The 24640-nt window shown below is 35.1% G+C and overlaps 1 protein-coding gene across 7 annotated transcripts in view; it reads right to left on the reverse strand.

Annotated features, from left to right (window-relative positions):
• Positions 1-1469: 1469 nt before the first annotated feature.
• PHTF2 (putative homeodomain transcription factor 2) overlaps positions 1470-24640 on the reverse strand; it is a 71828-nt gene continuing 48657 nt past the window's right edge. For all 7 annotated transcript variants that reach the window (XM_030014754.2, XM_030014747.2, XM_030014751.2 and 4 more), the window contains 10 exons: positions 24437-24595; positions 20979-21197; positions 18511-18639; positions 17087-17359; positions 15903-16034; positions 13305-13391; positions 12145-12300; positions 8590-8685; positions 4623-4748; positions 1470-3852 (listed from right to left, as the gene is read on the reverse strand). In XM_030014754.2, coding sequence (XP_029870614.1) covers positions 3832-3852; positions 4623-4748; positions 8590-8685; positions 12145-12300; positions 13305-13391; positions 15903-16034; positions 17087-17359; positions 18511-18639; positions 20979-21197; positions 24437-24595 — 1398 coding nt within the window. In that variant the 3' untranslated portion in view covers positions 1470-3831. The remainder of the gene's footprint in view (positions 3853-4622; positions 4749-8589; positions 8686-12144; positions 12301-13304; positions 13392-15902; positions 16035-17086; positions 17360-18510; positions 18640-20978; positions 21198-24436; positions 24596-24640) is intronic.

Below are 24640 nucleotides of genomic sequence, written 5' to 3' on the forward strand. Positions count from 1 at the left end.
ATGCATTTCACCCATATTTTGTTTTAACTTATGCTCTTCTATTTTGGCATATACCAGGCTGAAGAAACATTGTAACTTTGCAAGAAAAGGGTTGTAAAATTATTTTACATAATCTACACACTGGATGGCTCACTGGAGCCTACCAGAGACAGTATTTACAAATAGGTTTGCAATCATATATTAGGCAAGCAGCATACAGATAAAGCCTCTTAAAACTCATTTCTATGGTTTCCTGAAAGGTTTCGCATCCCTTCAGATTCCAAACGTGGCACTCAGGAGGATACATGAAAATTTAGCTCCATGCTATGAGCTGCGGAAATACAACTCTCTCTTTAGGAGGTACCAGGATTTTCCAATCATAACAACTGGTGTAAGAGAGAGGACATATTCAGTATATGCTGAATTCATGTCTGAACGACACTGCTTAAGTTCCATGTAGGATTTTCTATTGGATGGGACAGTTTTAAGAAGGTCAGCATTGATAAAAATGGGACACGATCTGAAGCAAGCCAGTAAGCAACAATACATTGGTCAGATCCTATCATCTTCAGCTCCGTAACTATTTTGGAAGGTACTTAGACATAGATGGGGTCTGGATTAAGGAAACTTGCACTATCTGTAACGTTTTCTGGCAATATGTGAGAATTCTGGCACACTACGGTGTCACCAAGGGATGGATGTTAAAAAGAATAGCTCTCAGAAGATGTTAATTTCTCAATGTATGAAGTGTCTTTCATGACCACCAAAAAAAAATTTTAAATTGTAAATAGCCTACATTTGAAGTAAGTTCAGAAAGTGAGAAAATGAACACAAGTGTGGTGGAGTGTAACCTACTGCCCAGTCATCAATGGTCACAGGGATAGCACTAGCAGAACATGTTTAAAGTCCAGAGACTAAGCTATGGAAAAGCCAAAATTAGGCGAATAAAAATGGGTGTTTGAGAGCTGTAAATAGAACAGTTTTCTGTTAGAAAATATTTCACGACTTGGTAAACAAATAGATAAAATACATAAGCTATCCCACATTAATTCTGTCCAAATATTCCATAACATGTTATTGAAACATTTCACTTTGAATTCAATAAGTACTTTAGTTTGCCTGTATTTTGATTTTTACATGGAAGTGTATCTTGTGACAGAATGAAACAGTCAAAACGGTGATTGAAATTAATCCCTTAAATCCTGGTGAAATAGGACTGAATTCTGTTTCAGTATTTTTCAAATAAAAACAGTTATTTGGAAGCTGCATGTCCAGTAGTCTTAATAAAATTAAACTACTTGACATAACTAAAAGTGTCTGAAAGTTTGTGTTCTCGCAATAAAATGCAATTTCGACAACCATCATTTGCATTCCGTGTGCAAGATTTCTCTCCCAACTATGCTTTAATTTAAATAGAATATATGGATTTAAATCAAAACAGGCAGACTCAGAAATATGCTGGATATTACTAAAAGATATAGCTCATTGCATTGGTTTTTTTCTTTTTTACCATCAACCATAGAAAGCTTTATTCCAAGCCTGATCACACTTTCAGTTACAAAACATGTGGCAAAAAATAACAGTTAACACGCAAGATCTGCCATATTTCTACTTGCCTCTCACACTGGATTTTCCACATTGAGGGATGGAGAATAAACCTTTCCCATTTTTAACATAATGAATATACCTAATGGTAGCAAATAAAGGTTTTTATTATTTTTAACTTCATTTCACAAATCTTTTACTCTCCCCAAGCCACCATTTTTTAGTGCAACAATCCAGCACAGTGCTAGTTGCTGAGGTATACATGGTTAAATTAATTTCACCTTCAACCGAAACCGCAATGTTTTCCCTCCCGCCTTTTTTTTTTCCTGTTTTAAAGGTAATGAAAGCTGTATATTCACCATTTTACATTTCTAAAAATAATCCCATTCTAGAGTAAAGAATGGGTTTGCGATAGGCTGTAAAAAGCAATAGCCTTATCTTTTATCACCCACAGGACTCCTGCTGTACTTTTTTTTTTTCTTAAAATATATTTTGTGCAAAATTAAGTTCTGTGTAGGTCTGTACCATAATTTGGAAAAAACTGTGTATAAAATGTACTTAATTTTTAAAAACAATCCCAACATCAAACAACAGAGAAAGAAGAAACAGATCAGATGCAGCCGAAGTTTTCACATGAGAAACTAAACATAGTATGTTCTTAAAGCTCCAGTAATACATTCTTTCAAAAACCAGAATGCACTTTGGTCATTATTAAACGTTAGTACAGAGGCAAATAAAATACAAAATGCTTGTTTGTGTTGCTTTATATATAAAAATATTTTTATACCACATAAGTTTAAGATACATTACTTCAAATCTTTCAAGATTCTGAAGATTAGCAAACATAGTGCAATGTCCAGACACTCGTCACCTAATTACTTGTCATTTTTCAATATGAAGCCACTATTTTAGAAACATAAAATGTAAGAATACTTGTGTCTGGTGATATTAATCCTCCCAAAATAATTTGTAGATGGAAAGTTTGTTCCAGGTAACTTAATTCTGCATGGGTGAACATCTATTTTTGTCACACTGAAGAACCACGAGTCGATACGACTGGTCCGTGTGGGAGGCAGGGATAGAAGGCAGCGGGAGAGGTGGGAAACCCAAGCCTGGAAAACCCCAGGGAATGACCCCTGCTGGGGACAAATGGGAGGAAAGGAGGTTATTTGAAGACACAAATCTGCTGAATACCAGGCTTCATGAGCTCTGCTGCTCACCAGAGGAACTTGTTTTCTGTGTTTAACTGCTCTTAAACTTCAATGTGGTATGAATGGCATATACTATAGTGTACAAGAGGAGAGCATCTATCTATCTTATGCTCAGTCATTCATAGCATTCCTTTCACCAGTAAATCTTTTGCTTGTTTAAATATTCAACATATAATATATACTGCTCCATAGTTCACCATAATATATTCCAATCAATATACATTTATATGTATATATATAAAGTTTCTCATTAAAAGTAACAATAAAAAGTGCACATATTGAGCATGCACAGTCAGAGCTGCGCAGAACAGCCCAGTATTTCAAATAAATACAATATTTAATTTTATCAAAATATCATACAGCATGGTAACCATTTACAATTATTGCTCTAATAAAACTGTTATCAAAGAGCACTTGTTGACTTGTTATATAATACCTTATTAATATCCCAGGATATTTAAACTGCAGCCTATATGAGTTTAGATCCTGGAATTACTCAAAATATCCAAAATTCCCACTTGCTTCTAATAGCAATATAAAGTAATTCTGCTACCTGTCATACTGTATTGTCAGTACTTTATTTTTTGTATATGTCTCACTTTTCTATTGCAACCAAACATCTACTGATGTTATGTTGTCCTCATAAATGATTGGTGCCAATTAAATATTCTAAGCAATTTTACCACAGTATCAAAAATCAAATTACTTCCATATAGCCTTAGTGTAACTAAAGATGTTCAGCATTGGCTTCAGCTTTAACAACAGATAAAGTAATTTAGTGTAATCAATTTCCAGGACTTGGAGTTCTCAGACACAGTTTTTGACCCTTCCCAAATCTGACCCTTTCCAAAACTAAACAAATAAGTTTGAAAATGAAATATAAAATGTCAACTAAAATGAACATAAAACAGTGAGAAGATGAAATAAATACAAAGATTGCACAAGACAGTCAGATGTAAACACTTCAATTTTCCAAACGACATCCTTGAAGAGGTTGTAGCATCTGAAATATAGATTCAGTGGCTGCTTTGAGGCAGTTTTGTCAATCAATGAGCTTTTCTGTAACACTGTGTTATCTCATCTTCTTTACATATTGTCAAGATTTGATCTTCCAGAGCTGGAAAAGTTAGAGCAGTAAATCAACATTATTTCTCATCTCATCTTTCTGTTTACCAGAACTGCAATATCACCACATTTTTTTTTTCTTATTGCATTTGCTGCATATAATACACAAAATAAATTTTACATTTGTTTACTTCTAATAGGAAAAAAATGGGTAGACGTAAGCAAATTCAATGGCCAACTAAGGGCTTTGTGCTACAAGCTTGTGGAAACTAACATGCCTCATAACCTGAATCTTGAAATAGTTTCCAGAGTTTGTAGTTCAGAGGGGGCCAGAGAGTAGGACCTAACAAGATAGTCCTTCAGCCGTGACGAAATGACACTGTGTAAGATTAGTCACAGTAATACTGTATCTACTGTAATACTTTACTGCGGTGCAAGACAAGGATAGCATGCATCTTTCTGCATCCCTTAAAGAGCGAGGAATTCAAGAGCGAAATCAGATCTGGGATATGAAGAAAAGTTACATAAGGTCTTGTACTTATGTGTACGAATGTCTCTGTATTTATGTCTAAGAATTCTTGATAATTATGTGTCCTAAATGAAGTCAGAAAGCCACAAAAAGGCAAAAAAATGTTAAAAGTGCTGCTTGGACAAATACATCATTACTTTTCTCATATAGCTTAAATTTCCTAACCATTTTCAAACAAAAATATGTTCTAGTTAATACAGTTCAGAATTCACTAGGCTACAATGTATGATCCATCTATCATAACATTCTGAATGCCATGGTGAAAAAAAAAAGGATGCTTATCAAGTAGTTACCTTTAGATTAAATCCAAGCAAGTCACTGATGACACCAGATACAGCTGACAGGATGACAACTTGGGTGATATTATAAAGCAGTGGATTCATTGTAAGCCCATATAACCTAAAGGGACTGTCCAGTTCCTAGTAATGCAAAACGACGACATCGTTAAAAAGCAAAAATTACACAAACGGGTTTTTGTTCACATGTGTATTGAGTGATATTAGATAGTTTAGGAAGTCTTCAAGTCACAGTAGAGTAAAACATTCTCCTATTCTTCTGCATATAAAAAACAAAATGCAAGAAAATACCCATCACATTAACTGACTGTTGACTGATGGTGTCTAAATAACCCTTCAAAAAACTGGAGGCTACCCATCTACCAATTTGCTCATGAAGCCAGGAAGAGAGAGAGCTAGTTTTCCTGGCACCAAGGTGCCATCATTTTAGAATTCCTCCTAATTTTCCAGAAATCACCTTCAGTGTTAAAAGAGCTGATAGACAACAGAATCACAAAAACCAAGAAAAAGATTTTTCCAGTGACAGAAGACTACCTATTATGAAAAATTACAAAAATGTCTTTCCTAATGCAATTCCTCTCCTTTTCCATTAATTTTGAGAATAATTACTGATGAACATAGCCAGAAAAGGAAGATAAAGGAAAAAAATATCAATAACCATTTAACTGCCAATATTTTACTTTTTTATTGGAAGGATCAAAAACTTAGCCAAAATTTATCTGCAACAAAACTTGAACAAAGAGGCTATTTCACCAGTTTTCAATTCTTGGTGTGTGAATAAAGTCACCCAAACTTTTCTGGCCTAGAAATATGTCAAATAAAGGAAGAAAAAAACATTTTTAAAATATAATAGTGGATTATATAAAGTATAACAACTATCACTGCTTTGGTCATTTATATTTTCTAGCTTTAAAAATTCGTCTTCATTCCTCTCCTGCATTACATCCTGGGGCTTGAACAAGGCCTTCTAAACCCTTTTTTAATAAAGAAGTTCAGAGCTCTGACTATTCTTTCAAAAGAGGTGAAATAAGAATGAACAACCTTTTCATTTAGATGTAATGTGGTATAAAACTCTGCTGCAAATACAAAAGATAAAAAAAGACTTGATTCTGAGAAGTGCAGCAGAGAAATTATTTAAGGAAAAAGTTTTTAGATTCATCTTACTAGTTTGGGGAGTAAGAAAATAGTAAAAATATTCAACATAATATAGTCTTCAGTAAAAGCTTAAGGGTCAAAAACATCCAAAACCAAATTAAAAAAAACAACTCCATTTAGCTACTGGGCATGAAATACATAATTGCGTTGATCACTGACTACCATGAACTCATTTAAAGCTCATACTAGGTGGCTTGGAAATCCCATCTCACTTTTGGGCACATTCTCACAGTAACTAAGCGATGACCTGGGTCTGGGATTTGCGCCACAAAAGCCAAGTCCCCTGTTGGAAAGGCCATGTCAGTTGATACGTTTCTGGAAAGAGTAAAACATGAACATGTTTTTGAAAACACTGAGAAAAGTATGAAAAAGACTGAAGTGAATCAGATCCAAGGGGTGATCAGCATCCTGCCACCAACAGCAGCTACTTCTCACCCTACCTACATTCTCACAGCACACAAACATTTCAACTCATGAGATGCTCTGAATCTCTTGTGCTCTGTCTAGTCTAGCTGTCCAGTCTCTACTTGAATCCAGATAACCCTTCTGCATCCAGTGTCCTTTGACCAACAGTTGCACAAGTCTGTACCTGATGCACAGAGAATACTTCCTTTTGTTCGTTCCAAAACCAGGTCCTAAAAGCTTTGTGGTCCCTTATTCTTATACCAAGAGATACAGTCAATAACTGACTTAGCCAGGCTCTCCATATCGCTGTACTGTAACTCTCAACTTAAGTTGTTGCTTTGTCAGCTTTGAGTCCTTGCTGACTCAGTCAGTCCTCTCATGGAAAGTGCTGCATACTTTTTTTGCGATAAGGGGACTACACACACTGTTAAAGGTGTGCGGGTGGGGAGAATTACTCAGCTGACTAGAAGAAATACTCCATCGTCCCAGCTACTAGCTGGCTAGATTAAACAGAGTTTAAGCTTCATTTTAAGAACTGCTCCTTGGCACACAGGAATCAACGGGGTAAGGGACCAGAATTCAGTGTGTGGTAGAATGAGGCAGCAAGGTCTTAAAGCACCACTATATGCAAGAAACCTCAACTGTTTCTCTTAATAGGCTTGAATTTTCCTGGCTGCAGAGGAAAGGTATAATGGCATTGAGAGATATGGTTCAGGTTTACTGCATGATAACCCAGCCATTCCCTCTACTGATGGGGATCTCTGTACATGGAATCAGTATCAGTTGTGCTATACCCAAACATGGTGGGAGGGGTCTGTGGATTGAAGGAAATTTATCTGAGGGGGAGGAAAATACTTTTACATTTGCTGGTCATTCCTGGGGAACTGTTCTACATGACCACTCTATCTTGGACTAAATGAAGAAGTTGATGCCCTGAAGGAGAGATCAAAACACTGTTGCTATCTTCCTTCTGAACCCAAGAATAACAAATCGGCAGCATCTCTAAGAACTTTACCATAACAGCAAAATATATAATAAGATCCAAATGCTGAAAGCTGAAGCTAGACAAATTTAATTTTAAAATAGTTTACACAACTGCAGAAGTGATTAAGCACTAAAACACCATGCCAAGAGAAGTGGGGAGGCAAGTCATTAATTTGTTTTTTGTAGTGTCAGGACTGGCTTCCTCTTTGAAATGCCACTTTAGTCAATTTTAAGTTTTATGCTGTTAATTTTAGTGTAAAAACACATAAGAAATACTAGATCTATTTAATTTTATTTGTTCATAAAAGCCAAACCCAAAATAAAAAAAGTTTTTCAAGTGTTAAATTTATCACTCTTATTTGGCATTCAGGTAACCCTTAAGTAAATTTTGGATTAGAGAAATGTTTAGTCTGAAGGACAACGAGACATTTCTGGAGCAAGAATTAAGCTCCCAGACAACTGAAAGAACAAAACAGCTTGCTTCCCAAATTATGACAGATCTGTAAGTTTGAAAGAACACAAGAACTCAGCAAATGCAATTTAGAATCAAATGTGTCTTCCCAAGAACCTCAACCACTGCTTTGTTAATAATAACAATAACAAGTTTAAAAAAAAAGCCCTGAGCACGTCCATGCTTTAGCTCCAGATGAGTGAAAGTAAGATGACTTTTCCTCTGCAGAATTCTAGAAACTGGAAGTAATAAAAAAAAATTCATGTACTCTCACCATGAAGAAACATCTTCTACCCTCGAAATATAGTTAGGTGGCAAACACGATAATATTGCATAAGCAAAAAACATTTCTACTCATCAGCAAAATTCCATGCAAAACAAAAATTTGCCAAATAGTTGAAGGGCACAGCTAACAAATATTTGAATTACATTAAATGAAATCCGTATCTTTAATTCACTTATAAATGGGCCTATGTAACAATTGCTCTCTGTCTTCCAAAAAGATTCTTCTATGACAGTAAGTAAAGAAGACATCAAGCATAATCCAGTTTTAATTAGAAATGCTAACCACTGACAGTTTTTAAGAGGAATTATTTTTGTGGAAGAATACAAATCCTCCAGCAGCTTATTACTAGAAACAGATATCGACACTCAAAACAGACAACAAAATTGCATCATTTATTTCCCAGGGGTTCATCATCCTGTCCATCCCGAAGTACCTTCTCTCACATTGCTCATATACTGTTAAAGAATAAAACTCACTGTACAGAATAATAATTTGCAATCCACAATGATAGCAACATAACAGACCGTAGTATATGAACAAGTAGCATCGCTGTGAAAGAGTTACACAGCAGATTTAAACCAGAGCATACTGTACTGCCTTCAGAAGTAGCACAAGTGACTCATGAAGCAATCTATTCTACTTCTTAGTTATATATAATACGGTAATACTATTTTAATTCTTACCTTCAGTAACTTAGTAGCAAGTTTTAAAACATTGTTCACTAGTGTCAGTTCCTCCTTCTTATTAGGCTTTTTCTCCATTTTCAAGTACAAGTTTATCTGATTTAAAGAAAATATAAGTATCAGAACTTATTCAGAATTTAAAGGAATTAATTTGGAAATACTTAATAATAAAATGAAGGGATTACTCAGCGGCCGTATGATAGAACAGCAATGACATGTCTGCAAGCAAGCAATTTTTTTGCTTCCTTTTTAATGTTTAAGAACAAACACTGGCTCAGTACCACAAGAAAATACAGTGGTTTATGATATAACAAAATATATTTGACACTATTGTAGCAACAACTTTAAAGTTTAGTGTAATCTACAAATTAGGCAAGAAAAAAAACACTACATATGTAAGGTTTGCATAATTTTTTTTTCCTCCTTCAGTAATTGCCTGAGGTTTGTCAATTCCATTTCCAGGTTTTTATACTAGTATGCAGACCTTAAAATGCTTAAAATCCCCCAAAGTTATTGAATAGACTGAAATGTTAAAACATAATTCTGCTGGAGTGTAATTTCTTTTAAAAGATTTTAGTATAACTGAGTACTTCATGAGCACCTTGAGTGCAGGGAAAAAAAAAAAAAAAAACAAAAAAAAAAAACAATCTTTCCAGTGCCCTGAAATATTTGAAAAATTATTAAACTCTTCATTGCTGTAGAAGAACAGTACATTGATCATTTAAACACTTCAGTGATTCAGACTTTTTTAGGTCATTGTTTCTGAGAAAGTTTAGTTCAGAGTACAAATTAGCTCTCTTTTGGCCTTCTAGCAATTTTGAAACATCAGCTTTCATTCTCAAATGACCTATCTTTGATATCCTAGACCAGGCAAAGGTTAGTTTTTCTTTTTTATTGCATAACAAAAGCAAATCAAAGGAAAAGATCTTGAAAGCTGTGAACTTTATTTTAGGATGACGACCTTCAACAAAATAAAAAATGAACATTTTACCAATATGCTGAGGTAGTCCTTCAGATGACAGAGACTCTTACCAAGCTACAGAAGCAAAGTTGCAGAAAGGAAGTGATGCTATAATATATTTAACCACCTTGTTGCAAGGTGGTTATTGAAATAAGGGCCACAGACATCTAAACAAAGTAACTGAATATTATCAGAGCTCCCTAAAAAGGTCACTGTAAGTCTCCTATACAAGTTAAAAATCAAAAACTATGCCTAATATATTCCAAGGCATATTAAGCTCCTGAACTATCTACTTCATTTTAAAGTAAATTATGCTTTTAGAGGCAAAGAGATTCCAGTCTTTAAATATAATACTACCGATTTCAAATATAAACAGGAACAAACTAAGAATAAAGGCTCTGTTTAGCAACTCTGAAAAAATGGTAGGTAATAAACCCTAGGAAGGTTCAAATCTCTTTTAACAGTTACTATGATTTCATTAATTTATGAAAAAAAAATCAACATTCAATAATAAAACTTTTAATCAGGAGGGAAGTTTGAATGTGTATATGTACAGCCATCTACCATAACTACTCTGAGACTTGAAACTGGCAAGAGGACAACTTTGATCAGACCATACGTCGTATTTTACTCAACAAGGAACCACTGAGCCACTTAATTTACAAGACCAATTAAAACACTCTCAGAAGGACTTGAAAAATTACAGGCAAACAGCATACAGTCAGAAAATCCCTTGATGTAAAATGATTGATCTTTTAAGTTTCCCATCATGACTCCTAATCATGAAATTCATAGGTTGAATGTAAAGCACACAGAAGTGGCTGAAACTTTGCTGACAGAAAGTAGAATTTGCAATTTCATCTTATCCGTGAAGCATTTACATTTAATTTGGGGGTTGAGGCTTGTTTGTCCTTTTGGGTTTTTTGTTGCAGTTTTTTGTTTGTTTATTTTAAAGCTTCATTCTCTTTTTAGTAAGCCTAGTAACACTAGTGTGTGATTTTCAAGGACACCACTTCAGACGTGTTTTTTTAGATCAAGTGAGTGTCGGTCAATTGTTTGGGCTTGACCTCTCATGAAAGGCCAAAATGTCAGACTTTCATGAGTCTGTGTGAAGAACACTGTAAATATGCTGTGGTATCTAGCTAGTATGTGAAACCAGTCCAAAATGAGTTCTGCTCAGGGTGACGTGTATCCTTTTTATTTTCTGAGAAACAATTGTGAATTCTATTTTGGTGTTCATTTCATAAAGCTCTCAGGCATTTTGGAGGAAAATGACTTACAACAGGATAAGCTGCATTCAATATAAATCTAAGTGTTCGATGACATAACACTTTCTGATTATTTTTTTTTCCCTCCAAAGTTCTGGGGACATAGAGAGAGTGCTTCTTTCAATGTCCATGCTGGCTTAAAATGCTCAAACACTGATTCTCATAAAGAGCATAGCATAGAAGCCTATGAAAGCAAAACAAAAGCTTGAAATTCTTTGTCTCTCTCTTGCTCTGCTCTCTGCATTTTTTTCCAATCCTTACCCCAAACATTTCCCTCTGTTTTCATTCCAGAAACAGAGGACATAAACTTCACTGGGACATTAGGCTATTCGTACTCCGAGGATCAACAGAACAATGCAAAGCTCTCCAGGTTCAGGAACTCTGCGAGGTTTCACACTGGTGCAAAACACGGTATTCAGTACAAGATAAATAGGCAGTCTGTCTTCTCAGTGTCTAGCCTCATCATCTTTATAAAGACAGAATGAATTCTCATTGAGCAAAATATGTAAGCAGTCATTTATACCATCTGTCATAAGCTTTACATCCTGACTTTGGGAGACTCAGTTTGGAAGATTTTATTCTCCAACTTGAACACATTTCCTGTAGGAAACCTGTGAAGATTTCTTGAACTGCCTATTTACCTTGTCCTGAATGCTGTGTCTTGCACCAGTGTAAAACCTCTCTGAGCAGAAAGAGGTTGGTTCTTACCTAACACTAACTGAACATGCTCAGAAAACTATCAGCAGTGCAAGGCAGAGCAGAGGGGGAAGTTTGCAGTACAAATGCCGACTAGAACATTCCTGAGAAGAAAAGTAAGTAGACCCAAAGCCAACCTTGACAGATGACTGAAAGAAAAAGTTTCCAAGGAGTCTAGAGGAGACTATATGTAACCCACACAACCCAGCAGTCAAAATTATTGGGCTGGAAACAGTGACCCACTTTGTAGAGGGTAAGTTTGTTTTCAAATCTTTTACTCTCCCATCCAACACTTTGAGAGTTTGGGTTTCTTTTTCCTATTTAAAAGCTACTTTTTATGTTTGTGTTCTGTTAGGTCTCAAATTATATCAAATGACATATACTGGTATCTCTAAGCCCACTCACTTAAAGAGAAATTGGGATATGGCCATCTCTGTTTAAAAGTTATATGGAACACTAAGTCACACACTTCTCACAGAAATTGAACTTCAGGTTGTAAAGTGTTGTTTCACTACACCATAATTAACTCCCTAATCCAGGCTATTTTAATACATCTTAAATGCACGCCTGAGACCTACGAGATGAACGACTTGTTTAGATATAAAAGTACAGGTCTATACAAATTCTCACCTGCTCAGTAAGTAATATTGAGGTATTGCTGTACTTTTTACTGGTTTCAGATCCAAGAGTAACAAATCTTAAGAGAAAAAGAGTTAGTGAAATGCACCAAATTACAAGTTCCCAATTGTAGTGACAATCAAGGAAGATCTCATGCATGTGAAGCAGCTGAAAACAAAAGAGAAAAAAAAATTTAATTCAAAGTAGTAATTACATTACAACATAAGAAAATAATTACATATCTCCTCAACTCCAATAAAAATTTCCCAGTAATAAGTATATGGATTGTTAAAAGATTTTTGAATCATAATTTAAAATCAACATTGTGTCAAAGATATGAGGTTTCATAAAAGATACATTCTGAAAGGCTCGATCAGAATTTAGACACATCTTTTTTTCGTATCCCTAAAGCAAGAGAAAAAAAATATACACTCTAAGACAATTTTAAACTCATGTTCAAACTTGCAAAAACACTATATGGGATAAAAACCAAAATATACCCTCAAATGTACTGAATTATATAGAAAATTGAATCCAAGCAGAGTTACTGCTAAATTATATTCTTATTAAAATATTTACAGTTAGCTACCAGGAAAACACATTAGCGTTAACTAGGGAAGAAAGTGGGAAAAAAAAATACAACCAGAAGCCATTCAGAAGCTTCCCCGTATTCTCAAACAGAAGCTCAAGGAAAAATCTTAAGCAGTAAAAATTCTTTAAACATAGATTTGCTTAGTAAAAGATATTCCACTAGAGGGCAGGCTAATATAGCCAACAATCTTGTTTCTCGCAAAAATCATCAACAAAGGTCAATCTCAACTGTCTTTGCAAAAGTGTGTTTTGATGCAAAATGTTTGGCGGGGGGGGAAGCAGCTGTCTTCCAAAATCCACAATGGAAAATGAAAGAGGACACAGATTTAAAAAATAATAGTAATATTATGTTAGGAATTATGCTATCAATAAGTTTCTTTAGCTCTTAGAGAGTAATAGTCTAAAGTAGATAAATTAACAATACAAAATGGAGCTTAATCTTATGAAAAGCTGTAACAGCTGTTACTGAATTTTTACTGTGGTCTTTTAACTTAATAGGAATCACCATGCAAAAGGCACTCAAAATTATTTTAAAAACTATTTAAGTCATGGCTGTTACTATACAAGGAAGATTTCCTCACCTGTGCACAACAGATAAACACAACTGAGATAGTCAGTAGGAAGGCAGATGAAACTATTACATCAACTGAGCGTTGAGGACCTCGACGCTGAAAATAAAGGATATACATATATGTGAAAACCTACCCAATCAGTGTTGATATTCAGCATATCCAGTTAGATTCACACCTTGAACCTATGTTTCATCATGGCTTGCAATCTGGCAATCTAAGTTCCAAACACCATATTAGATCCTAATAATATCACTACATTTGAATACTCCTAAAGGCGTGGGAGATTAAATCAGATGCAAGCATTTAAAGATAACTATGAGAAAAGAAAATGTTCACCACTTCTTCAGTCAGCTCCTTCATGATGTGAAGAAACTTTCATTTAGGCAGCATTCCCTGACATAACAAATTCAATATGGCACTCAGCTTTAACCCCAAGAATGAAACCAGTGCTAAAAAAAGATTTTTGGACATCAGATCACCACAGGATCAAGATATAATTTCACATGGTTGGTACTTTCCATTACTTGCATCTTTTTGACACACAAAAATTGTAGCTGTAAATCACTGTCCCATTGTGGTAGGTGCAGTAACACAACTCTCCCCCAGTACAAGGCAGAAAACTGGGAAACAAACACACTTGTCTTGAAAGGTGCAACCTCACTGTTTTCAACCATTTTTTTCTTGCTTACTGGTACAACGAAATGTTTCTACCCACTGAGCTTTTTCCTTGTTTGTTTGTTTTTGTTTTTTTTAATTAAAGAATTAAACATCCTGTGCTGCATTGAAACATGTACAAGTTATAACAGACATTTATTTCTCAATTTTGTTCTCCAGACATGCTACTAATTGTATAAACATGAGAAGAATGGGCGATGTACATATGCAAGATATAACCTTGGAACTTGGAGAAAGAAATAGAGAGAAAGAATTTTTTTTTCAGTAAAAAAAATGTGTAAGTGCAAGTTACTACTGCAGGTATGCATGCACTACTTCTATACTGAGCCAGACTGTTTTGCCTGTGCAAGACTTAACATGTGTGTATAGCCCAGCTCACATCTTCACAGGTGGACACATATATAGACAGGTAATATGCAAGTGTGTTTTGGACAAATACTATGCCAGTAAATGCCAGCAGCACCACTGCAAGAAGGCAGGCTTGCTCCTTAGCTGCTTGTCTCCATTCCTTTCCCTGTGCTAGCACAGGCATTACAGAGCTGCCCAGTGAACCAAGTAAAGCAATGATGGAGGTGAAAATTACTGTTCTTGACTGGTTATTTTTCAGCTGGGTCAGTTCCCTATGCACCTGCCTCTGACCACTGTCTGATTGCTTTTTTCTTAGCCACATAATTATACAAATGTTTCTGGTAGCATAAGAAAAGATGGAATATATAGATGTGGTTTTGAGGAAAGAAGGCAAGAGACTCTCTCCACAACAATGCTATCATATACAGTCTTTAAAGCATCAAAACTACATTCTATTGTCCAAGTGATGTTATCCTCCTCTCCTCCCACCCAGCAACACATTACAGACTACAAAGAAAAAGATACAAGTCTCTCAAATGTACAGTTTTAACAGGTACCACTTTTTTACAACCTCCCCAACAGATACTTCCGTAACACAAGGGGTGTTGTAAATGAATCGCCTCAATTCCTCTTAAAATGATGCATCTTTCAAATTTAAGATTGTGCTTTACATTAAAAATTTCACTTCCTTATAGTTCCTGCTTTCCACACTCTGCAGTCTCCACACCGTAACTTCTCCATATTTTCATAATCCTTTACCTACTTCTAAAAACTATTGATAGCAGATTTCATCTAATGCTCTTAATTACTGTTGGAAAGCAGCATAGGCGCAAATAAGGGGATTACCACCACTAGCAAGAGCTTGTCAGTTGCCGTGCACCAAAAAAATGGTTCTATAGAAACCAAATAGGGAAAAACCTAGCTTCATCTGAGTTGAATTACCTAATGCAGAGAGAAAAATGGAAAAAAACTTGGGGGGGGGGGAACAAACAATCAACCCTGAGTTAGATAACATGGATCCTTTCACAAAGAATGACCAATGCTCTGGCTTGAAAAGATCATTAGAGAGATATAAGGAGATTACTCAAATATGAGCTGAACATAAAATAGAGGGATCAGAATGTGTTACAGATAATACTTGGGCACAATTTCTAGCTTCACCTGGCACATATACACTCACAGCACAAATATGCACATAACTGTCTTGCTTCATAAATTCCTTCTGTGTTAATGACACTAGTTGGTGGGAATCTTACAATAAGGTATTCTGGATTATACTACAAGTGGTCATTTTTACCCAACATATTCACCCGAGAGACTTTTCTGCTAGCATTAATAAGACAAAACTCCAACTCTGAACACACTCACACTTTACTCCAAGGTAAAGACTAGACATTTACTTTCTCACACTCTGGCTGCTGGCAGACACTGCTGGCCCAAAGTTACTAAAATGAAATGTATAGGGCATGTGCACCAATAGGGGTAAGTGCATAGGAAGAAAAATTCAGACTAGAATACCAACCTTCCATTAACGGCATGAAATACTTTATATTACAGTGGTAGCAAAAATATACATTATTTTACCTTTAGATAGGACCTGAGAGAAAGCCACATTTTTATATTCTGTACTTTCTTCAATCGGAAGTGAGGAACCTCTGATTTTCTTGCCCTTCTGGCAGATGTTAGATGACCAAAAAGTTTGGCAAAAAGCAGCCTCTGCAGAGAAGAAAAAAAAAAATTACTGTAACTGTTAACTGATTTTCAAGGGCACTAAAAAGAAAATGGAGAAGAGGCTTCAATTAATATGTCAAAGTAACATACAATGTATCAGTGTAAATTAAAATACATTAATATAGTCCAGAAATAAGAATAGAATGTTACTAAAAAGAGGAGATACACTAAAAAGTTTTAAAAGTCTTCATATTCTAATGATAAACAAAATTTAGCTACACTTTTAGTTCCTTTCTTCAAATTTCAGACAACAGATCTGCTATGCTCTTAAAATTTGGGAGAAAAATCAAACCTGCCAGTCATTTGCATTAGAGAGTGCCTGTATCACAGAAGTTCCTTCCAAGAGAAATGATTATTAGAAACAGGTTAATTGTGTTCTACTGTGTTAAATCACATATTTTGGCTACAGTTTGAGAAAAGAAAGTATAAACATTTTTCTTTTGTGGACCAGTAAGTATCTCTATTCTGCAGCTAGTAAGGGATATTGATACTCTCTTAGAAGTTTAAATTGCAATAACAAGAAATAAATTAATAGATGTATTACTTCAGATAGCAGCTCTCACGGTGTCCAGCTGTGGGACTGATCTACCAGCAAAGCAAGCAGAGCTCTTGACTAGGGTCTGGACTGAACTGTTTTGAATTAAACTGAAGGTTTTGAATGAAACAGACTGGTAGAACAAACTGGAAATTATATAGAGTTTTTTTATTGAAACTCCTTCTCCTTGGGGAAAACCGAGACAAACTGGGACATGACTAAAGAGCTGGATTAACGCACTGAGCCAGAAATCTGAAATAAAGGATTAAAAGGTTTTCCCTCAAAAATGTTCTCCAGGAAATAAGGTCTAGCTACAGAGACTTCAGTCCATTGCAACTGAGTCATCTCCCAAACTGTAAGCCCACTGAAGTATTTGTCATCACTGATCTATGAATCACAGTGCGCTGAAGAAAACAAGTTTAAAATATCCACAAAGTCAAAAAACCGCAAACATTAAACCTTGTTTTGCTTTTGATGAAGCCTCTTGGATTGCTGTTCATACCTGTTTGTATGTCCTCTCTGCTACACATAGCAGAAAAAAGAAAATCCACACTAGAGACACACGGACCACAAAACTTATAATAACCATTGAGAGAACAAAAATGTCTCCATTTGATCCAAATGCAGTCATACAAAGGTCAGTGGCAGAATGTGCAGCCAGTTGTTCCAAATCTTTAGCTTGGGAAAGTCGAAAGACGAATGGCATTAAACCCAAGATTAAAGATATGACGTTTCCAAAAATTTGATAACCAATTCCTGGTATATAGCTGTTCACCTAAAACCAAAAGAAAACAAGGTATATTTTTAACTTTGGAATTAACTTGGAATTTCAATAACTAAATTTTTAATGTTACTGCCTTACTACCACAAAGAACACTTTATAACCTGGTAAGTTATATGAAACCTTCAACCAAGCATCTTCACAGTTTACTATTAAGAAAAAGGAAGCCCTCAAAGAGCACTTATTGCACAGGAACCAAATATGACAAATCATTTAAGAACCCAACAACATAACATTGCAGTTAAAAGACTCCAGTGCATATTCTTGTATTAAAAATTCATTCAACACTGAATTAGCAAAGTGTACCAGTCAGGCTGTGTTGCTTACATCCCGTATGATGCTCCTATGTATGTTTTAGTTTTAGGTTGTATGTTTTTTAAAGGTATCAAAGTGTTCACAGTGCAGACAGGACTGGAGTTCTTTTGTGCTGGCTTTCGCTTTGTTACGTTTACTTCTGCTGTGGATTGCACCCAAAACTGTATCGTCTCTGAGTCAGGTACAGAGATCTGAACTAAATTCGTGAATACACTGCTTTTTTAACAAGTTGGAGATGGTAAGTATCAACTTGTCAGAATCAGTGATAGTTTTATTAAGCTATGCTAGGATCTTATGATCAACTCTACAAAATGGCTACATTGTCTATATTGAAAAAGAGTATGACATCAATTAAATACTTTTCCCACTGTTTCCTAAAAAGTAGTACTAGGAAAAAGAAGGGAAGACTAACGAGACATCCCACTCCTCCTCTTAGATGTTTGTTTCCTAAAGAGGAAAGCTTTCTTTTCCAATCTTAACTTTAGTATCCAAATACCCAGATTTGTATATTCCTAACCCAACATATTAGTTGTCCATCAGAATCAAAGAGATAAATAAGAATATTCACAGCATATAACGCTTTGAAACAATAAAACAGAGGTTAGCAAGCACCTAACAGTGCAAACGCATTTTATTGTGCCAACCCTTAAGATTTGGTATCTATTATCTGTTAGTAGTAAGTAAATCAGAGTGATGTAAGCTGCGGAACAATAACAGATACTTGCCAGTAACAGACACTTTAAAAAAAAAACCAACATAAACCAAGCTTATTTTTGGTAGTGCTTAAACTTCTAAATACAGTATTTGCATAAAGTAAAAAGAATACTCACTCTGTTCATTATCATACCACTGATTTCAAGCACAGACATATCTGCTTTCTTGCAGTCATTACCCTCCCATACAATTGCACTTATTTTTTCTAGTCCTGGATTCAAACTGTGGATCCAAGGTAAATGACTCTGGGGAAGGCAAAGAATATATTCCATCAGAGATAAAAATCTATTGTTGTGTCACTATGCCTTTGTCAGCAATATGCTGGCAAAAAAACCACTTTAGATTGACACAAATATTGTTATATAGCATTTACTTCTACTATATGTTACTGTATGTTAACCACATTCCTCAATATCACCCACTTCTTTTCCAAGAAATAGCTGTGAATACAGAGATCTCTCCTTCCCCATACTTCATTTTCTAATAGTGTTGAGTTATTGTGGTTGAGGATTAATTGGCTTCTATTTTGCTCAAACATGTCAAAGAAGACAGAGGTATGAAAACAAAGGTCTATTTGTAAGCCATCTTTAATTTTGCCACATGTTTAATGGAATATTTTATTTCTCTGATTATTGTTTTTTCCCCTAACATTCTGAAAAGTACTTTTCTCAGGTTGAGCCTAAGGCCAACAATTTTTTTTATTTGCTTTTAATGATAATTGTGTACTTACAATCCTTGTTATGGATAAAGGCCCCCCTAGGCTAACTGTATCTGGCAAGACTCAGAGAAAGTGGTAGAATTCTAATCAATACATGCCACTCCAAGAGCCAAGCAATCCCAGCCTAACATACTGAATGCACTTATGGCTGAGGAACCTTTATGCTAAACAGAGAGCCAAGTGAGAACTGAAGAATCTGGAAAAATATTGAGGCAACAAGTTCTGCTGTGGCCATTTCTTGACCTCCCTCAGCCCTGTATCACTCCTCTCCCATTCGGGTGATTAAAATTGCTCTCAACTCTGCCTGGTCACCTACCTAGCACTATGTGCATCAAACTACTGGAAGTGGTGGTGCTGGAGGGAGGGCAGGGGGAGAGGCATGATATTATTTTTTAAATTTAATTTATTATTGATTAAAAGTAAAGCTTTTTATTTTATAAATTGCTTTATCAGTATTTATCTGAAATCTCTGTATTCTGCTAAGTACTCAATCATCTCCCCTTTTTTTTTTTTCCACTGGATGAAAAAGTTTGGTTTATATTATTAAAACAAGGCAAATATTAGTTGCAAGACTTCTTTAATCACAGATTTCCAAGGTCTCCCTCTAGAGGGAGCATCAACACCAGAAGCTGAAACTCAAAAATCCACAATCTACAATCAAACAGAAAAACACTCAACTGCAGAAAAACAAAGTCAATCCATACACTGCAATTCAACTCCCTATTGTAAGGCTTCCAGTTTAGTATTTATATGAAATGTAAGCAAGAACAACTACAAATAAACAAAAAAAGCAAAGACTGAATGAAATACAAATTGCTATCTCTTTTGGGGTTTGGAGGGGGGGCAGGGGGTTAAAAATCAACAAATACATAATTTTCAATTCTGGCTATGAGTGAAAAGCCTGTCACGTGAAATTCTTTTCCTTAGCTAGCATTAACACCACCTCTTGCATGGCATTCCTTAGTACTGATGATGCACTACCAACACATATGACATGTTTACCCAGCAGAATGTTTCACATTCTCTCCATCTCTTTACTTAAGTGGTTCAAATTAGCAATGCAATTTAAAGATAAGACTTGTATTACAAATATAACTGGCACTGTGACATCTGAATGGATTTTATCAAATGAAGACTAATGCTTGATTGTTAATGACCAAGTATTAAAAATGGATTCTGTCCAACATTAACCCAAGGCAGGCTGCAACTGAAGTGTTGTCCAACAAACCCTAAAATTTTCAGAAATGACTGCCTATATGTTGCTACAGAATAGCATTAAAGACGGGAAATGAAATTATTAGCTTTAAGGTAAAACTAGAAATATTATATCTAAATAGAATTTAGACATGTAATACATACGTAACATCATATATATACATTACATATACATACCGAAAATATTAGATACTATGTATGTTATCTTTGTTTGCTTTTTCATATATACATTTATATATAAGCAAACAGAAAGATGCCGGATATGTGGTCACAAAAAAAGTAATTCCACTAGAGGAAAAAACCAACCAAACAAAAACAACCCCCAAAACAACACATACACCCCTCCCCCCAAACCATCTACCACAGAGGAAACTTAAATCAATCAGTACTTGTTCTGAACTAGAGCTAAGATTCAAACACTCAAATATTCTGTAGGCTACTTCAGTATATTGTCATATCCTCTTCATTTGACAAATTAATGACCGAGTAGCAGAAATCAAATTATCCTTGTTTTAAGTCTATCGGATCACTCTGGCTTTGTTACTTCCATTTAATATAGAGTTCTTTCTCCCAGGCCTCCTGACATAAGATAAAGCTGATAACACTGAACTTGTGTGTAGTGTAAAAAAATCAAAATTGGTGGATACCAACCTGATGAAATGGGTCGTCTCTGTATTCTTTCTTCACACACGGATTCACTTGAGGGCTTTCTACATCTGTCTCACTGCTACAGGAAGAGTGGCACTCTGCACAGTGTAAGAGGTCCTCCCACAGCACATCTTCGGTTTCCGATTCTGGCCTTGCACTCTCAGAATCTTGTCTGGAGCTTGAACACCGAGAACTGCAGCTAGTACCCGATTTAGGTGTATCCTGAAATTAAAATATGCATTGGAATTAATGCAGCTTTTTTATTCTACACTGTTACCTGACAGAACAGTCAAAGTTCAAATTAGTGAATCCACATTTATCTGTTTTTTATGTTCCAATCCATCACCTTTCCTATCAGAAAGAATTACACATTTATTGAAGGACTGTCTAAGAGGTTGCACATTTTTAGATGCTGTACAAACAAGCAACAGTCCGTGGTCCCTGCTTTGTTGGGGAGGGGGTGACATAATGAAGAATCAAATCATATTAACTATTAAAAGGATATAATTAATTTACAGATTTTTAGAACTCATTAATTTAGACTTTAACAGCAATTATCAAGCCACAGACTCCAACTATGTCTCAAATTTCTGATTTTATAAGCTATAAATTAAGCCTCTTTTAAAACACTTTACAGCTTCATTATTTTAGTGAAAATGTGAAAGACAAGCGAGGCTTAAAGCCATACACATTGGACTGAAATTGTAACAGAGAAATGCTAGAGAGTGAGAAAAGCATCATTCACAAAGTATTTTAATTTAATTTGACATTTTGATCTTCTGCCTCTAGTTGTTTGAGCTGAAGTACTTTAGCAACTTATTAACTTCCCCATACAGTAAGGAATTCTTTCTCTAGAAAGGGCAAAGCCCTGGAGGAAGAAGGGACAGATATTTCTGGTCAACCAAGACCTGAGGCACTCAAATAGCGTTTCAAGCAAGCAGTGTGGGCACAGTTTAACTAGTTTTAGAAGCAGGCTTGATATGTTCCAGAAGTACATTTCTAAATGTAAGAGCCTGTAATAATAGAGGAATTGACTCTCAAAGTCCCCTACAAATCACATACCCCCATTGTTACTCTAACATATCTTCTCAAAGACAGAGTGAGCTTGTTTGAACAGTTATGCATCAGGTGTATAGAGGAAAAATAAGCAAGAGTATACATAGCTAATGATGGGTATATGTGTAATCTACATAGTCATACATAAAATTTTAATTATTTTAAAAAAAACTGTACTTGAGAAACAAGCATGCCTTATGTTCAATTTTTACCTATATCTTAGATAAAAAAAATCAAAATATTAAGTTCGGGACATTCAAATCTCCCCATGCATATATACAAAACAATCTAATGTTGTCTTCAGAACAAGAATGCAGAGCTTTAAACTACTTTCTACGGTAAACAGAATCCATTTCCTGCAAGACAGGTAAGTAATCTTAAAAGCAGTACCATCCTACTCATCGCTGTCCTCTGGCAATTTCCGTTCCCTCTTAACACAAAATTTATTTCTTTCTACTAGTTTGAGAATATAAACAATTTTTTACACTGAAAAAAATAATCAATGTTTCAGCAGACCTACTAATTTAATATGATTTGTAACACATTACTATCTGAAGAAATGTTCTTCGTTCTTCCTGCAAAACATGCTTCATGTATTTTACGTAAGCAATTTCGTAAAGAAATACGTAGAAAAAATTTGGTCTGAACTCTTTCCCTTTCTTTTACAAAATGAGGGATAACATCCATGCAGAAGGAGTCTGAACTATTTTTTTCTTAAAAAAAAAATATATATATACATATATAATTTATAGAAGGCAGTCACTACTGGGTACCATTGAGTCCTGAAGTTAATAAAATAAGAACATTAAAAAAGCTTGTTCAAACAACAATTAAGTTGACAAGTAAACATGAAGATAAAAGCAAATGTAGGACAAAAGTTGAGAGTATATCCACTGACTTCACTAATTTATTTTTTTTTTTAAAACAAAGAAAGCTTTCACAGATTTGAAAACTATTGTTTCATTTCCTTTGTAATCGTGTGGGGGAGGCGAGTTGGTAAGAACAAAGAAAGGCTTCCTCTTTCACAGCATCAGTCAGATAAGCAAATGGGGAACAAGTGTAAAATATTACTGCCAAAGCTACACACAGAGCAAATGTAGTCTCTTCACTTTCTGAAGGTATCTACACAGTCTTCGCAAGCTCTGAAGCACTCTATGCAGGAGAAAATATATTTAAGCTGAAAAAAAATTGACTGCGATCATGTCCTCCTGCTTCCTCTTGTCAAGCATTACCAGCTGCACAAGTACACAGTCAAGAGACATCTTCTGTAATATAAAACAAACAGTTCCAAGTATTGACCTATTCAGTTATCCTGAACCAAACATGCATAAGGCAATAAACACGCACATCAATTAGCCTTCTGGATCTTTTTAAACAAAGTCTGTAAGAAATAAATGAAAGACTAGAAGAGAAGATTATCTAATAATGTTTTTTACGCAAAGCATCGACTTCAAGGCTTTGCAATTGTTATCAGAGAAAGCAGTATCTGAACCCTTCTAAGGAGATGTTTCTCATATCAAGTAGAAAGTTTACTCATGAGGCTCTGCCTATTAAACCCATCTAAGTGGACTTTTATCAGAGCTGAAATTACTCTTTACACTCTTTTCTCATAGTCCCACTGAAAAAATGGCAATAAAGCCTTCAAAAAAAAAATAACATTCCATACATCTGTTAAGTTAAACACCATTAGCAAAAGAGAGCATAATTTCTTCAAAATTATAAATAAATAAAAACAAGATAACATATCCCTTTCTCTTTCAATGTCTGAGTCCTTGCGATTAAGGACTCTGTTAATATGGAATCTATGAATTCCCCTCTTCTAAGCTATGATGTCATCAAGTCTCTTAAAATTCTAGTATTTTTATGCATTAACAATTTTGTTGAGATTTCATGACAATATTTTAAAGGATTGTTTCAATAAACATGAGGGAATGACAACTCAGAGGTAGAGTCAATGAGACTTCTCCACAAGAAGGCTAGTGAATCCAAAATACTAACCAAAAGGAAACGAACAGCAGCATTAGCATGATGAAAATTTGCATGTTGCCCATTACTACTATTTCTGTAACAAATCAAGTTTCCAGAGGAGATAACTGGTGTCAAAAGACAGCAACAGAGTTGGCCATAACCTGATGCAAGATCTACAGAATATATTTTAGGCTCCTTATAACAAATTGAAAAATAGGATGCAGCTCAAACCAACCAAATAAAAACCTCTAAATTTCAAAACAGTCATGAAAAAAAAAAAAAAAAAAAAATCCCTGTCCCCCACCAGCATGACTTCCAATTAACAGAATCCTAAAATCCAATATAGGAGAAAAAGGTTTGAGGAAAATATATCTATTCAATAAGAAACCAAGAAGTTTTAACAACTTACAGAAAAGAAGCAATGGAAAAGAACATACCTCTAGAGGATAGTGTTTCTTATAATGGTGAGATTTCCTGTTTCGAAGTGTACAATCACTAGAAGTGCGTTCTACATTGCGACGTATAGAATATCCAGTTTCAGGCCCTTCCTCGCTAGAAACTTCATCTGATAAATTTGTCACAGTCCTGTGAGTATCCTAGTGTAAGAAATATAGTATTAGTAAGACATACACTCATACATA

This window comes from Aquila chrysaetos, chromosome 5 (assembly GCF_900496995.4).
Source record: "Aquila chrysaetos chrysaetos chromosome 5, bAquChr1.4, whole genome shotgun sequence".
In the NCBI taxonomy this organism is placed as follows: Eukaryota; Metazoa; Chordata; class Aves; order Accipitriformes; family Accipitridae; genus Aquila; species Aquila chrysaetos.